The 16,914-nt window shown below is 36.3% G+C and overlaps 2 protein-coding genes across 2 annotated transcripts; one reads left to right on the top strand and one right to left on the bottom strand.

Moving 5' to 3' along the window:
- Positions 1-4,936: 4,936 nt before the first annotated feature.
- Positions 4,937-9,902, top strand: ap1s2 (adaptor related protein complex 1 subunit sigma 2). The gene is made up of 5 exons (XM_067431275.1): positions 4,937-5,075; positions 5,441-5,619; positions 6,285-6,393; positions 8,837-8,974; positions 9,061-9,902. Exons 1-5 carry the CDS (start codon positions 4,941-4,943, stop codon positions 9,106-9,108), a joined length of 609 nt encoding a protein of 202 aa, XP_067287376.1. The 5' UTR covers positions 4,937-4,940; the 3' UTR covers positions 9,109-9,902.
- A 140-nt stretch (positions 9,903-10,042) lies between these two features.
- Positions 10,043-16,797, bottom strand: zrsr2 (zinc finger (CCCH type), RNA-binding motif and serine/arginine rich 2). Its single transcript, XM_067431274.1, has 11 exons — positions 16,590-16,797; positions 16,406-16,485; positions 16,217-16,298; positions 16,027-16,135; positions 15,802-15,888; positions 15,260-15,298; positions 15,052-15,167; positions 14,745-14,958; positions 12,014-12,069; positions 11,809-11,918; positions 10,043-11,717 (listed from the first exon to the last, which is right to left on the bottom strand). The coding sequence occupies exons 1-11, from the start codon at positions 16,688-16,690 to the stop codon at positions 10,783-10,785; spliced, it is 1,929 nt and encodes a 642-aa protein (XP_067287375.1). The 5' UTR covers positions 16,691-16,797; the 3' UTR covers positions 10,043-10,782.
- Positions 16,798-16,914: the final 117 nt, after the last annotated feature.

The raw sequence follows: 16,914 nt of genomic DNA, 5'->3' as shown, positions 1-16,914 counted from the left end.
TATGGCCCCGCCCACCGACTCTATACACGATGTGATTGGCCCAGCAAGAGTTAGGTGAATACAGCTCAGATGGGTATAAAATAAACAGACGGGCAGATTAAATTTGCTGCCGCTAGGGTGTGTCTAGATTTCTAGGCTAGCGGGAATCAGCTCTGCTATTGAATCCAATGTGCGCACAGCGCGCTCTAGTGTATGATGTATGAAAGTAGAATCTGGTATGATTAGGCAGCGTGAACCAATGCATTTTGCAATCCCTTTGCAAGCTATATTGTTAAAGGCAAGTGGTACGTTTTCTTCAAAAATACAGTCTTCCCATTCAAATGTATATGTATGCACAAAATGGAAAATGAGAGGCAGAAATTGAAAAATGCTTGTTTGTTTTCTTTTAATAAAATGTATTGCTATGGTTTTAAAATTAGTTTAATATGATATATCCATTCAAATTCAAACACTGGTGAAACAACCACTTAAGTATATGGTGTTACCAATATTTGAAGTTAAATTTTGGTTTGTTCTAAAATGAGCAGGCATATGCAACTATAAAAAATAAATAAATTAATAAATTACTTTAAGGACTCAGTTTCATTGATCATTTAAATTATTTAATTTTTTTAAAGAAATGTTTAATTGGGCATCTTGGCCCCTATTTTTGCCAAAGAAGAATCGTTTATTTTTTCTTTCTTCTCTTTTTAAAAAATAAAATAGGATATACATAAAAAAAAATGGTAGGAAAAATGGTCTGTGCTACCTTTATAGTCTTTATTCTAAAAGATTAAATCCATTTTACAGTCTAAAAACATTAAATTTTAAGAATAAATGGCTCTGGAGGAGAGAAATTTCAGATAGGCCTGCATTTTGAAGTAACACCACAGACGTAATATTGCATAAAAGGTTTGTGGAGTTATAAGAGTGTTGCCAAGACAGTAACACCACAGACAGTAATACCACAGACAAATTAGCCTAAATCCATTTTTTTTAAATATAAAATAGAGGCTGCCATCATGATGATTTTAAGGTCAGGGGACATTTTGGAAATATTAATATGTATGTATTTATCAAAATTTTGATTAAAATATGTAAAATCTTCAAGTTATCAACATGAACATGAAATTTTTTATTAGAAATTTAGCTAATTTTAAGAAAATTAATAAGAAAGACTGTCCTCACCATGCACCCCTCAGATGAACCAGAACCGGCAATGACCTTTACACAGAGAAAGTAGTCCAAATAGATTTCCCCCTTTTCTTAAAGGGGCAACATCCATAACACCACAGACATTAATTTGGGGGACGCCATTTTTCCCCCCAAATATTTCCCAATTTTTTTTTTTTTTTAATTAATAAAATTGAACATGTTAAATAAAATCTATATTTACAATATAATCACTTAATTTGTGTTAAAAATGTTATATTGTTGCAATTACATTCCATGATACCTCTCTGAGCTAGGTATATGGCGGGAACATGCATATTTTGTTACAAATGCAATCTCTCAAACTCAATTAAATATGTATTTAAAAACAAAAATGTATCTATTAATAGTGCACAAATTGTGTTTATCCTACAGAATACAACCATGAAAATATACTTTTGGGGTATTTAAAGTTTATTTCAACTGTTGTAAAGTAGGGACACCGCTTGCCATCACAAATAAAGAATGAACGGCCCTATAGCCTGAGTTTTATCCTACCGAGTAGCCTGTTTTTCCTAATCTATTGGAGTTAGGCTAATGTATGGTTATTAACAAAATTATCTTAGTTTAAGTAATGAATACTCTCAACTGATTTGATCATTCAGTGTTAAGATAACAAAAGCATAAAATAATATGTATTAGCCTTCTTAAATCTATAGGCTACTAAAAAAATGATTTCTAAATAAAAATAGGTTTTATAGAATTAATTGATATATTTCATGAATCCGTCAAATTATTTTAAAAGGAAATAATGCACTTGGACACTGGACTGGATCTTTTAATTTGGCCAATAAAGGCTTTATTTCGACTTCATTTATTGTTGCTTTGCACACAAAAGACCGAGTCTCGCTGTATCGCTCAGGCTGCACTGCAGTGTCTATTCACAAGCGCGATCCCACTACTGATCGGCACGGGGGATTTGACCTGCTCCGTCGCCGACCTGGGCCGGTTCACCCCTCCTTAGACGACCTGGTGGTCCCGGGCTCCCCCAGGAACACCATATCGATACCGAACTTAGCAGGGACACCCGATCGACATAGTCCGCGGCAGCCCAGAACCCCTGAGCTCAAGCGATCCGCCAGCCTCAGCCTCCCAGCAGCTTGGATTACAGGTGCACGCCACCGCACCCGGCGAGAGCTGCGGGGATCAGCGCTGCTATTGAATCAAATGTGCGCACAGCGCCCTCTAGTGTATGAAAGTAGAATCTGGGACGATTATGCAGCGTGAACCAAAGCATTTCAATAGCTATATTGTTAAAGGTAAGTGGTACGTTTTCTTCAAAAATACAGTCTTCCCCTTCAAATTTATGCTAATGCACAAAATCAAACAATAGCTGTTTAACCTTGTGTAGGCTCTAGCCCGAGTTTTCCATCCATCCTACCGAGTCTATTTGTCCTAATCTATCCTAATATATATATATTAGGATAGATTAGGACAAATAGACTTGGTAGGATAGATGGAAAACTCGGGCTAGAGCCTACACAAGGTTAAACAGCTATTGTTTGATTTATATATATATATATATATATATATATATATATATATATATATATATATATATATATTATATCGATTGGGTGTTACTTTCAGTAACACAAAATGTGGTCACTAAATTATAGAGATTTGTAACTTTTGACAACAAGGACAATATATATTCACACCAATATATACTCACTAATAAAGGATTATTCGGAATGCACCTGTTCAATTTCAACACCTTTGTCTGATAAGTCTTGATTTCTGTTGAGACATTCTGATGGTAGAGTCAGAATTTGGAGTAAACAGAATGAGAACATGGATCCATCATGCCTTGTTACTGCTGTGCAGGCTGCTGGTGGTGGTGTAATGGTGTGGGGGATGTTTTCTTGGAACACTTTAGGCTCCTTAGTGCCAATTGGGCATTGTTTAAATGCCACGGACTACCTGAGCATTGTTTCTGACCATGTCCATCCCTTTATGACCATGTACCCATGGGAGGTAGCACAATCTGAGTGGGTAACACAAATCTGCATTTTCGCTGCAAAAAAAGACGCAGGCCAGTAGAAGCAAAAAAGCACAAAGTCTAGAATCGTTTGAGATGGTTATTTTAACTTGTGTCATGTGCAAGACACTGCAAAATATGTGAGATGTGAGCCAAAGGCATCCACCGAGCATGTGTATATATTTAAAAAATTATAGAAAAGAAGTGCAGTGGAATGTTGTATTTAAAATATCACACTTACTATTTATCTAACAGTTTAAAAGTTTTTCCATATATATATATATATATATATATATATATATATATATATATATATATATATATATATGGATTTTTAAAAAGGGGGTTACTCATAACAGGTTCATCATATTTGGAGGTCTTTGGCATCACAAAGTTTGAAAACCCCTGTTCTAGAAGAATGGACAAAATTCCTTTCCAGAAAGCCTTCCCAGAAGTTTTAAAGGGTGGCCAACTCCAAATGAAACCCTATATGGATTAAGAATGGGATGTCATTAAAATTTATGTGCATGTAAAGGCAGACGTCTCAAAATTTTGGCAAAATAGTGTTGGTATAAAATAACAAAATAGCAAAAAATATCAATAGCCAATATACTCACTGGCTACATAGGATGCAGTAAACAACTGCTGTAACAAACTTAACCTTAAGTTTTAGATAAAAAATAATAATAATATTTTTTTTTTAAACGCTTGGTGAGACTATACAAAGATGCCAAAAAATGCTTACAGACAAATATGACCATGCTATAAGACAAAGGCTAATAATGTATTTATAAAAATATATAGAATTTCAATTAGGCTACTCCAAAAAGTAGTAGTAGCCACTTAACAGTATACCAAACAGGTAAGAATAAACAATAAACCTAAAAATAGCTAAATAGAAGTAAATGGTAATGAACAGATAAGAATAAACAATGTACAACATGTTTTGTTTGGAAGCATCAACAAATCAAAAATATAGGACGTTGAGTTTGAAGTTTTTTGCGCACAGGATTATTTTGCACATTTCAAAATAATATATAGGCCTATTTTTATTGCTAAGTTATTGGTTCATTAAATTCTTTATGTATGTGTGTTACTTTTTTATTTGACAAAAAAAGAAGAAAAAAGCTCTGCATGATGTTATTGGCTCATTCAGTGGCATTTGGCCTATGCCCATGCTCTGCATTATGTTGGATTTATTCATTTTTACTGGACAAATAAAAAATGCTCTGTATTATATTTCCCATTCTCATTTATGGTTGCCCACTTTTGTCCACGAAGGACAAGTGAAGGAAGTTTTTTTCAACTTAACTGTTGAATCGAGTCCGTTTGTTTGTTTTTGTTAATGTGTGTGTGTGTGTGTGTGTGTGTGTGTGTGTGTGTGTGTGTGTGTGTGTGTGTGTGTGTGTGTGTGTGTGTGTGTGTGTGTGGCGGCTTTAGGAATGAAACGTGGAAATGTAGTAAAAGTAGCCAAGTCTTGTACCGCTCAGATTAAGGAATCAAACAAACAAAAACGATTTTGCCCGCATTTGTCCCGAAGGACCTTGGGGTTAAACAGTCTAATCTTTCTCATAAAAAAATCATCGCACGATGAATTTCAGATAGGATATTATAATGTTTAAAAAAATCTATGACAGAGTCACGATTTAAATGATAGATTTTACTGCATATTTTACTGCATAACAAAAACCTCCGTCTCAATCCGAGCTTCACCCATCCTGTTCACGTCAGGACCAATACAGAGTGTCATCGGTTAGTCGCGGAGCCAATGGGAGCACACGATTCCAATGATCTAGCGAAAGGGCGATGCATCGTCCATGTAACGGGACTCCTCACATCTGCGTTTACTGCCATCAGCCACAAAGCCCATGCTCACGGAATCGAGTGTAATATAAACTTTAAGGTAAAAAGCAAAACTATTTATCTTGCATCGGTGGACTTTATTTGGTCATTTGGACTTGCTAGTGCAAATAATTGCGGTTGAATAGTGTGGATACTTTATAAATGCAACATTTACACGGCCGTAGCCTTCTTGCTAACGCGATCCTTCCTCTTTTGTTGCTACAAACAGAAGTAACTCACGAAACACGACAACGCCTCGGTTTGGTCATTTTAAATATGAACTGACTTTTAAAAAATCCGCCATGACGAACGTTTCCTTGCGGAAAGGCTTGGAGTTACTGAATGGCTTGACTAGGTACATATGATGATGCAGATGCAAACACGATGTCTAGGTTTGAGACTCTTTTGGTTTCTCCCTCTTTTCAGATGCAGTTTATGCTGCTCTTTAGCAGGCAGGGGAAGCTGCGGCTTCAGAAATGGTACGTGCCGCTGTCTGACACACAGAAGAAGAAGATCTCTCGTGAGGTCATTCAGATGGTGCTAGCACGCAAACCCAAAATGTGCAGTTTCCTGGAATGGAGGGATCTGAAAATAGTCTATAAAAGGTTAGAAAACGACACTGAATGATAAGCACGGAACTACAGCTCCATTGTATGTGGCACTTTCCATGATATATGGTAGACTTGGGTGTTCCCTTACTTTAATTTATTTATTTAAACTATTAAAGGCACAGATACCATATGTTTTTTGTGTTACGATGCATATTTAATAAACTATTATCTGACATAAAATTAACCTAGCAAGAAAAGTAGCAAAAAAAGTAGTGAAAATGTCTGTATCTCCCCCATGAAAGGGTGAGTATGGTCCATCCCACTTTCAGCAATTAAAATAACAAGAATGTGATTTTGAAATATGTTGAATTTATTTTCAGAAGTGTATTTTTAATAGGGATTTTTTAGTCATTATAAAGTCATTATTAAAGAGAGAGAGTTCACCCAAAATTGTGTCTATTCTTGGTGTATGTGACTTGTCTTTCCAGATTAATACAGAGTTAAAATAATAATAATAATAATAATAAAATATCCTAGTTAATCCAAACTTTATAATGGCAGTGAATGGGAGCCCAAAAAGCCCCCAAAAAGAGCATCCAATAAAAAGAACAAAAATATCCTGTTTTTGATATGTTGTAAGACTGTGCAACTTTGCACAGAGGAACAGAGAAAAGTGTTTCACTTTCTTTTTATTGAGATGAGCTTATCTTCCATTTCAGATATGCCAGCCTGTACTTTTGCTGTGCTGTGGAAGACCAAGAAAACGAGCTGATAACCCTGGAGATCATCCACAGATACGTGGAACTGCTGGACAAATATTTTGGCAGCGTGAGTTAAGATTGATGTCATTTATGTTTTTTAATTTTAACTTGTAATCTTTAATCAAATGTGTTAACTATTATCTGTTTTCTTCATGACATATTTCTTCACTCACAATAGTGACAAAGATTATACCCCTAACGCTCAAAATAACTGAGCTGACCCTAAACAAATGAGTTAAAACATTTACATTTATGAGTTTTCATATTATTTCACCATAACTGACACATTTTAAGTAAATGTGTTTTATGAAATTGTTTATTTTAATTTAGACTAACTTAAATTTAACCTAAACTGGGCTGGGGTTTCTATTTCCCAGCATGCTTTGGCATGACACCCAAAGGGACAGTAAATGCCCTAGATAAAGTGTTATATGTGACCCTGTACCACAAAACCAGTCATACGGGTACATTTTTGGAATTTATAACAAAAAACATTTGCAACATATGAAGCTGAAAGATTTCCATTGATATATGATTTGTTAGGATAGGACAATATTTTGCCGAGATACAACTATTTGAAAATCTGCAATCTGAGGGTGCAAAGTATTGAGAAAATCACCTTTAAATGTGTCCATATTTAAAGGTGATTTTCTCAATACTTTGCACCCTCAGATTGCAGATTTTTTTTAAATAGTTGTATATATATAAGAAATTTACTAAATATCATCATGGAACATGATCTTTACTTAATATCCTAATGAGTTTTGGCATAAAAGAAGAATTGATAATTTTGACCCATACGATGTATTGTTGGCCATGTGATTTATGACTGGTTTTGTGGTACAGGGTCACACAATGTTTTTTTTTTTTGTGTGTGCAAGATTAAAGTTACGTGGGAGATTTAGTATAGTGTTTAATATTTTGTTATGCTAGTTTAGAAAGATAACCAATTAGCAAGGTAGCATTTATGGAATTAGCTAATTAAAGCTAGTCAAGTTTCCAGTACAAAAAAATTTGAGATTAGCCTACATGATTTTTGTAAGTTAAATATATTCTTGGGACCCAGAAAAAAAAGTTGAAAAAAGTCATTAGATTGTTTAGCATAAGAAACAAATGAACACATAATTTTTTTGGAAAATTATATTGTATTCATATGTTATGATATGTCCTCTGTAGTTGAAACCAGGACTTGGTTGTTAAAAAAATGTAATGAAATGAAATTGCATGTATAGGCAAAAACAATGGAATTTATTTTTAATTCACGAATACATTTTTAAGTTTCAGGATTTTTTTAAAACAAACTTTTTTTTTAAAGATGATTCTGAGCTATGTTATAAAAGATATAACTGAATGCTTTGATATACCATCTTACTTTATGCAATATGTGGGTAAAATGGCCATACTTGGATTTTCCCATTCAATACAATGTATTGGTATATTGCATCTAATTTGCATATTATTGTGTTTTTGGTGCAACATGTAATGAAAAAAATATGTGTAATAAGGGGAGTAATAATTGGCAACATTTGCATAATAATATGTAATATTTCATAGGAATATTGTTATGTAATTTATTTCCCTATTTACTGTTTGTGTCTCCAAAATGCCTGATAAACATAATGTCCTGGTGTCCTCTACAGTGGACATTTATTAAATCAATGCCCTGTTTTGTAAAAAAAAAAGTCATATTTTGATTAGAAACCCCATAGCATTTTCCTGAGATGTTGATTTATAACAAACAATTAGAAAATTAATCAGATTTAAATTATAATTACAAAATATTATCATATTTCCATAAGCTATACATTAATGTCAGCCATTTTTAAAAAACAAGAAGTTGTTGTTGTCCTGGTGAAACCTCCAAACATTTGGTATCTGTGCAAAGCCCTGAATGTGCTCTATAAAGGACATCCTGACTCAACACTGTGACGTGTGTGATGTCACAGAAACTCACTAAAATATAATGTCCACTACAGTGGACAAAAGTCTATTACTGGGCCCCAGGAGGATATATGAATTAGTTTACTTAAATATTCCAAGTTGAGAGATATTAAAATGTATGATTATGCTTACTTAATCTTTAAATTTCTTAAACAATTTGAAACAAATTGTTTGTGTTGCCAACTTATTTGGGTTTACAATGTTTCATGACTATAAAGTGACAATTCACCCAAAGAATGACAACTCGTAATCATTTACTTGCCCCTCGTGTCTTTCCGAAGCTGTGTGACTATACGACTCTAAAAAGTGCAAAAGATCACCATTAAATATTGCTTTATTTCAAACTTTCTAACACCATATGATAGCATTGTGTGGGGGAAAACAGGACCATTCAGCTTTCATTGTATGAAAAAGTGCAGCCGAGCAAAGAAAAGAAGAGGTTTTGAACAGTTTTAAGTAAATAAAGTCAGAAGTTTAATCTAACTATTACTTTAAACCAATGATCAGATCTGTTGCTATATTTGAACAGTTTAACTCTTGCAATCACTCATTGTGTGTTTGAAAACTAGGTGTGTGAACTGGACATTATCTTCAACTTTGAGAAAGCCTATTACATACTGGATGAGTTTATCCTGGGTGGTGAAGCCCAGGAGACGTCGAAGAAGAATGTTCTGAAGGCCATAGAGCAGGCTGACATGTTGCAGGAGGTGAGAAATGCACACATTGCACACATCTAATTTTTTTTTTTTTTTAGCATACAAAATAATTTCCTGTTTTTTAATCTCTGTAACAGGAAGCCGAGACACCACGTAGTGTTCTGGAGGAGATTGGACTGACATAAATGTTGAGGACTAACAAACCTACCAAAACACTAACACACATATTCCTTTCTTTTTCTGTGGGCATTTTCTCTACATCTGTATTTTAAGTTAGCTTGCAGGCAAAATAGGGTTTAAAAGAATCAGGACTTCCTGCATTAACATTAAGGTATTGATGCTTGCATTTCTACTGCCAAACATCTGAGGGAATCGAGGGCATCAAAAAATCATGTTAGTAGTTATGAAAATGTCCCATAGTGTTTGGATTCAGGTTTGGATCAGTACATGTGTAGCAAAGATTAGCGTCAGCATCCCCACTTTTCCCATGACGTCTTCTCTGTATTAAAACATTACCTCTCACCTTCAGCTGCCTTAAAACACTCCAGCTCACAGTTTGCCAGTATTTTTTGCAACTCTCTGTAGATCCAGTAGAATTCAGATGTACAAGACTTGCTCAAGTGCTACAGACCAAGCATTCTTATTCAGCTTCAAAGGGGCAACACAGATAATGTAAACTAGACATTCAGAATTGTTTTGGCTTAAATTCAACGATTGTCTTAACTAAGGCACAAGTATTACCAGTATTAGTGAATTTCTGACCAGACCCACTGTAATTATTTGTTTCTGTGAACACTTAATTGATTCAGGCATATCAGGCATTTGCCATTCATCAGTTTAATTTCTAATGCCAAAGAATTTTCTCCAGCATCTTCATGCCTTTTTCCCCATAAAATCATCTTTGTATTCTATTGTATTGGACTGTTTGCCAGACTTCCTCTTAAACAAAACAAATGATGAATAAAAGTCAGATATTGCAGCGTGTTGTCCAAATCTTTGATGATCTCTTACTAATAAAGAACATCATTTGATATGTATACTTTCTTGTAGTTGGCACCCAAATGCATCTAAATCAGTGGTTCTCATCCTTTTTGACTCGAGGGCCCCCTTTGTCAAAGACGACATTCGAAGTCTCTTCTATTTATATGTGCCTCTGGTAGTTCTGTTGTAATCAAAATAATAAAATCATATGATGTCAGTTTAAATGATTTCATCCTTATTTTAGTGTTTTTTTCCCCAACATAATAATAAATGTTAATATAATTAAATGCAAGTATTTTTTTGATTTATTGAGGCCACCTTGTTGAAAACCTTGCGTCCTGACTGAAAATTAATGGATACAATTATTTTTGTAATATTATTTGATGTAATTTTTGAGCTCATAATCGGAACGATTTCTCTCTGGTGACATATGCTGGGCTTCTCCAATTTAGTCCGCTTAAACCATCTCTTTCTTACAATCGACTCGCATTCAGATCTGTGTTCCTCCAATCCACACAACTGATGGGTAGAACCAAGTCCCCACCCAACACTTGCATCTTTTTTAATATGTTTCACTCAGATGCATGTCACAATATGGAAGAAATTATCCATCGCTACTTCTGTTTCATCGCAACTTAGCAAAAATAACCACCAAGAACTGCTTACCAACATAACGTCTTTGAACACCTCACTGAAAATGAATTAAAAATCATTTTTACCTTACCAACGCTTTTAACAAGATTTCAGAAAATGCTAGATTTAATTACAAATGTACAAGCAATGTATTCATCAGCATAAATCTTGAAAACTAGGCAATCTGTTATGTGAACTAAAATTACAACAGCTGCTTTAAGACAACAGAAACGGTTTATGTATTTCTATGTAATCTGTGTGATGCTTTCGGAATTAGTAGAGTCTGTAAGTGCGCACTGGATTTCCTCATCTGGGTGACAAAACCCCAAAGTTGAGGTTTCTACATGATCTTGTGGTGAACCTGCGCTAGGCGCCGCAGCTGTACATTCTTCAGCAAGAGCTTCTGATTTAGACGGCGTCTTATTACACTCCTCATTCAGGGAATCTTCGCCAGACCCCGCAGACGAGCTTGAGCTGCGTGATTTACTCTTCTTTCTTTTGTGTTTCTTTTTACCCTTTTTCTTCTTCTTGCTCTTTTTAGAGTGCTTGTGCTGATGTGTATCCATTCGATCAGAGTTTTCTGGGCTTTGGCTTTCCCTCCTGTGGATCTTCCGTTTCATAGACCCGTTTTTGGACACATGGTCCGGACTGTTTGATTTTGACCTCTTTCTTCTCGAGTCTGCTGATGAATATTCGTTCTGCTTTAACCGGTCTCTGCTGTTGGATCGGCTCCTGCTCCTTTTGGATTGCTCTCTCTGAGATCTCCTTATTATTGATTGCTCTGACTTCCTTCTCTCTCTACTTCTGCTACGACTCCACCTTTCCCGGTTTCGATTCTGCCTCCCTCTGCTCCTGCTCCGCCTCTCTCTACTCCTGCTCCTCCTCTCTCTGCTACGGCTACGCCTCTCTCTGCTGTGGCTCCGCCTTCCCCTATAACTGTACCGTTCACGGCTGTGACTTCTTCGATCAGTCCATCTGCGCTGGGATCGTTCAGGACTATTTCCACGCTGGGACCACATTCCATCTCTGCTGCTCAAATGGCGACTAGAAAAGCCTCCACCGCGGTCAGGGGACATATGAAGATCACGGTCCGCCTCCCAGAATTCATTGTCTGGATTTCTAAAGACATGGAGGAAGTTGCAGTGCTTCCCCTTTGGACATTTCCGTCTGTCGAAAAGTCCTGAGAACATAAGAAAAAGAATATAGTCTTTTTAAATTAATATATAAAGAAAGGATTAAAATAATGGCAAAGAAACTTCTCTTTTCCTTACCACATATGGCTGTTTTCCATCTAGTTACTGGGGAGAATTCACATTGCAGTTGTCTTCCAGCATACCAGCGGCCATTGAACATCATGAAAGCTTCTTTACATTGCTCCTCTCTGCAGGTATATAAACAGAGATATCAAAAATAAAATAATATTTACAACAAATGTAATTTCACCTCTACAGCAATGACTAATAATACGGGACTTACGTGTCATACTGAACATAAACGTTTCCTCTTAAGTGAGGTTCAAAGTTGCAGCTCACCTATTAAAAAAAGGGGAAATAATATTAATTTCATAAAATCCAAATTATTTGTAGTAATTTTATATAAAAATTAAATGCAAATTATTTCATATTTTTAAATGCATTATTCAATTATAAAAATTACATTTCAACAATACATTTAATTTTAATCAATTGTTTTCGTTCTCCGAGAATATAGAAATAGAATGCATACAGAATCTGGATCAATTGATATAATGTGCAACAAAAACACAGTCCACATTAGTCTTTCCATTGTCTATAAATCATGCAGTCTCATTAAAGGGACAGTTCACCCAAAAATGAAGTTCCCCCTTAAGCAATCCTAGGTACGGTGCCTTGCGAAAGTATTCGGCCCCCTTGAACTTTGCGACCTTTTGCCACAATTCAGGCTTCAAACATAAAGATATAAAACTGTAATTTTTGTGAAGAATCAACAACAAGTGGGACACATTCATGAAGTGGAATGAAATTTATTGGATATTTCAAACTTTTTTATCAAATCAAAAACTAAAAAATTGAGTGTGCAAAATTATTCGGACCCTTTACTTTTAGTGCAGCAAACTCTCTCCAGAAGTTCAGTGAGGATCTCTGAATGATCCAATGTTGACCTAAATGACTAATGATGATAAATAGAATCCACCTGTGTGTAATCAAGTCTCCGTATAAATGCACCTGCACTGTGATAGTATCAGAAGTCCATTTAAAGCGCAGAGAGCATCATGAAGAACAAGGAACACACCAGGCAGGTCCAAAATACTGTTGTGGAGAAGTTTAAAGCCTGATTTGGATACAAAAAGATTTCTCAATCTTTAAACATCCCAAGGAGCACTGTGCGAGCGATAATATTGAAATGGAAGAAGTATCAGACCACTGCAAATCTACCAAGACCTGGCCGTCCCTCTAAACTTTCAGCTCATACAAGGAGAAGACTGATCAGAGATGCAGCCAAGAGGCCCATGATCACTCTGGATGGACTGCTGAGATCTACAGCTGAGGTGGGAGACTCTGTCCATAGGACAACAATCAGTCATATACGGCACAAATCTGGCCTTTATGGAAGAGTGGCAAGAAGAAGAAAAAGTGTCGTTTAAAGTTTGCCACAAGCCACCTGGGAGACACACCAAACATGTGGAAGAAGGTGCTCTGGTCAGATGAAACCAAAATTGAAATTTTTGGCAACAATGCAAAACCTTGTTTGGTGTACAAGCAACACAGCTCATCACCCTGAACACACCATCCCCACTGTCAAACATGGTGGTCCATCCAACCTCACTGAGCTCGAGCTGTTCTGCAAGGAGGAATGGGCAAAAATGTCAGTCTCTCGATGTGCAAAACTGATAAAGACATTTCCCCAAGCGACTTAACAGCTGTAATCGCGCAGCAAAAGGCGGTGCTACAAAGTATTAACTTTGCAACTAATTGCAAGCCCAATTATTCAGTTTTTGATTTGTTAAAAAGTTTGAAATATCCAATAAATTTCGTTCCACTTCATGATTGTGTCCCACTTGTTGTTGATTCTTCACAAAAAATGACAGTTTTATATCTTTATGTTTAAAGCCTGAAATGTGGCAAAAGGTCGCAAAGTTCAAGGGGGCCAAATACTTTCACAAGGCACTGTATATATAACATTCTTCTTTCAGACAAATACCATCAAAATTATATTAAAAAAAATCTGGCTATTGCAAGTATTATACATTTGAAGAACATAAAAAAGTGCATCCATCCATAATAAAACTGCTCCACACGGCCTTCTGAAGGGAATCGATGGGTTTGTGTAAGAAAAATATCCATATTTAACACGTTATAAAGTAAAATAGCTAGCCTTCCATGTTCAGCTTCAATCTGAACTATCCCTTTAAGATCCTAGGTCTAAGACAGTTGTAATTAAATAAGGGTTTGTATCTATTGCGCTGTCTGGCTATCACCAGACCAAGCTCAATTTAAGATTGAACATTGGTCTGGGGAGTCTGCTCTGTATTTTCTACTGCACAAGAGGCGTGATAAGCAAGCATTATTAAAATTATTCTGTATGAAACTGAATAGTTGTTCAACCAATCAGACCACAAGAGGCATGATAAATGAGCATAATAATTTAAATGACTCTGTATGCAATTGGATAGTCCTTCACCCAATCAGACCACAAGAGACGTGATCAACGTGCAATGACCTATCGCTTCTCTATCTGTCATCGTGTTAAACCCGCCAATAGCAAGCCAGGTAAATAAGCCAGTGTGTGATTGGTTCCCGCAAAAGTGTAACAGCAGCAGTAGAAATTAATGTACAGGTTTCCAAACTGAGTTGCAGGGCGAAATCAAATCGCCGGTAGATCAGCCTGGGTTTATCCAGTCTACCTATTGCAGCCAGTGAAAGGGAACATTGCCTAACAAAATATGATTATTGTCAAAATAGTAGGCAAATGCCTGCCAGATTGTAACTTGTTGCTACTGCCTTTCGACTTCCCTCCATGTAGAGAGGAGACGAGTTACAAGAGGGACAAACCGTGATTTACACTGAAAAAGCGGAATCCCCAAAAACAAGATGCTTCGGTTCATACGGATAAACACGATTCCTCGGTTGCTCTCCGTGACACAGAAGCATCAGTATCAAACCAAATTGTTACATTTTAATATATATTTTTTTAATGTTTATCATTTTTAGGTTTTTATTTTAGCTACCTTGAACTGCACCACCCTCCCTGCGTTCTTGAACTCTGGCAGAGCGTCTTCATAGAAATCCAGAAACTGCTGGTGTGTTTCCTCCTCGCTGTACTCAAGACTGGAATCAGTGTCGTAGTCATCACGTCTGCTCTGCTCCATCCCGAACGTCACAAACATCGCCCTCACCATCAGAGTGGTGCTGGATGTTGGATGGTCGTGCTTTCGGGAGCACCTGTTCATTCAAAAAAAATCATCATCTAGAGAACTTGAAATCTCATTTTGACCTTGCAAGCTCCTTGAAAAGAGCAGTTAAATAAACACTTACCGGTCTCCAAACCTACAAGCACCCGTTTTAAGGAAAAAGGGACAGTTTGCCCTGTCCTTTTCAGTCCCATAATCCTTTGGGGCATCAGGGTTTTTCCAAGGACCACCATTTTCCAGCTAAATGCAACAAAATAAGGAGAACTGTCATTATTTGCAAACATAGAACTGGATTTTCCAACATACGTTAGACATGGAAAGCAGGATGTTACCTGACTCTCTGCTTGATCCAGCATTTTCTGTACCGCTTCCTATAAATGGTGCAAACATACAGAGTATGGCGGGTGAAATTGTGTGGTGTGCAAGCAGATGTCTGTTAGAATTGGTTAAGATAATGAGGCAGATCATTTGTACATTATGGACTGATATCAGTATTTTGTAATTCAAATGTGACTTTTTACAGCACATGTTCTCTATTGAGGCAATCAGTAAGCAACATTATCACTATACACCCAGCTGACACGAAAAGATACATGTTCTTCAATGGAAGTGGACACTTGCTGCATTTTAAATCGATTTTGTGTATCTTAGTTAAGGAAATGAAGACATAATATTTGGCTAAACAAACAAAATCACTGTACACAAGAAACAGAGACTGTGGCATAAGCATGTGGTGTGCTTATGTAAAACCATGATTGACAAATTGCTTGACACTTTAAAGGCTGATTTGTTGAAGGTAGCATGAAATGTTTTGATATCTGGTAGAGGATATATGTAGACATCAGCATCTTTATCCTCCCAGTGCAGGGATCACCTCTCTCTGTTTCTTCTCCTGTTCCTTCTGCTCCCGCTCCTCTTTCTCTTTCTTTTGCTGCTCCTCCCATTCTTCTCTTATTTTCCTCTTTGGTTACAGAAAAGCAGATATTGGAGCATTATATGTAGATTTGCCCAGCACATTGCAGAATGTCATGTCATTGATTTAATGTCAACAATTAGACTTTTCTTTCCATTTAAAATAAGCGGTCCAGAAATTGCTTACCTCTTCTTCCTCCTTTCTCTTTTGCGCCGCCTCTTCTTTCTCCCTCTTCAACCTAAATTCTTCCTGTGCAATTTTTTCTCTCTCCATCCATTCCTGGTGTAATTGCTTACTGAAGTGTAAAACATGACATATTTATATTGTGTCCAATAATATTATATTAGCTTACCGTACTGAACCTAAGATGACAAACCTCTGCTCATCATTCTTCTGTTCTTCCTCATCTTCAGCTTCATACTCTTGGTTTTCTTTATTTTGTGAATGACCTGCTAAAGCTGAAACATATGTTTATATGATACAAATACTACTAAGGTGCAAGTCAGGGTTATGTTTGCATAGACAGGTGTACTAAAAGTAACTATACTCAAAATATAATTATTACCTGCTTCTCTTATTTTAGCAAGAGCTTGACGTTTCCTTTTCCTTCTATCTCGTTTAAGAACAGCTCGTCGTTGTTTCTGACTAAAAAGGAGTTTAAATAAATGGTGATAAATACATCGCAAAAATATTAAAAACCTTCTTATAATAATTTAAAAAGCTGCATAATAAAAATCCCCATACACCACCTGAGCACAAGAGCAGCAGTTTCACACTCATCTAAGCGACTCTCAGTGTCCTGCGTATCTGAAGGGTCTGTCTGAACCGCGCAACAATCATTATCCGTCATTTTAAAACACTATTTACACATTACGTAGGTAGACAACTGTAAAAGCTATCTATAAAGAAAACACATTTCACACCAATCCTACAACGCGCGCGCAAAGATGACATCACATTTATCGTCGTACACTGAAAGCGTGTAAACGCGCATGCTCAGATTAGCTTTGGGAGCTCAATTCACTAAAGCGAATCGGTTCATATGAGCTGCTCGTTTTGCTCAACCAGATTTAT

Source organism: Pseudorasbora parva, chromosome 22 (assembly GCF_024679245.1).
Source record: "Pseudorasbora parva isolate DD20220531a chromosome 22, ASM2467924v1, whole genome shotgun sequence".
Lineage (NCBI taxonomy): Eukaryota > Metazoa > Chordata > Actinopteri > Cypriniformes > Gobionidae > Pseudorasbora > Pseudorasbora parva.
Note: the sequence above shows the minus strand (reverse complement) of the source record. Positions and strands in the feature narration are given on the sequence as shown.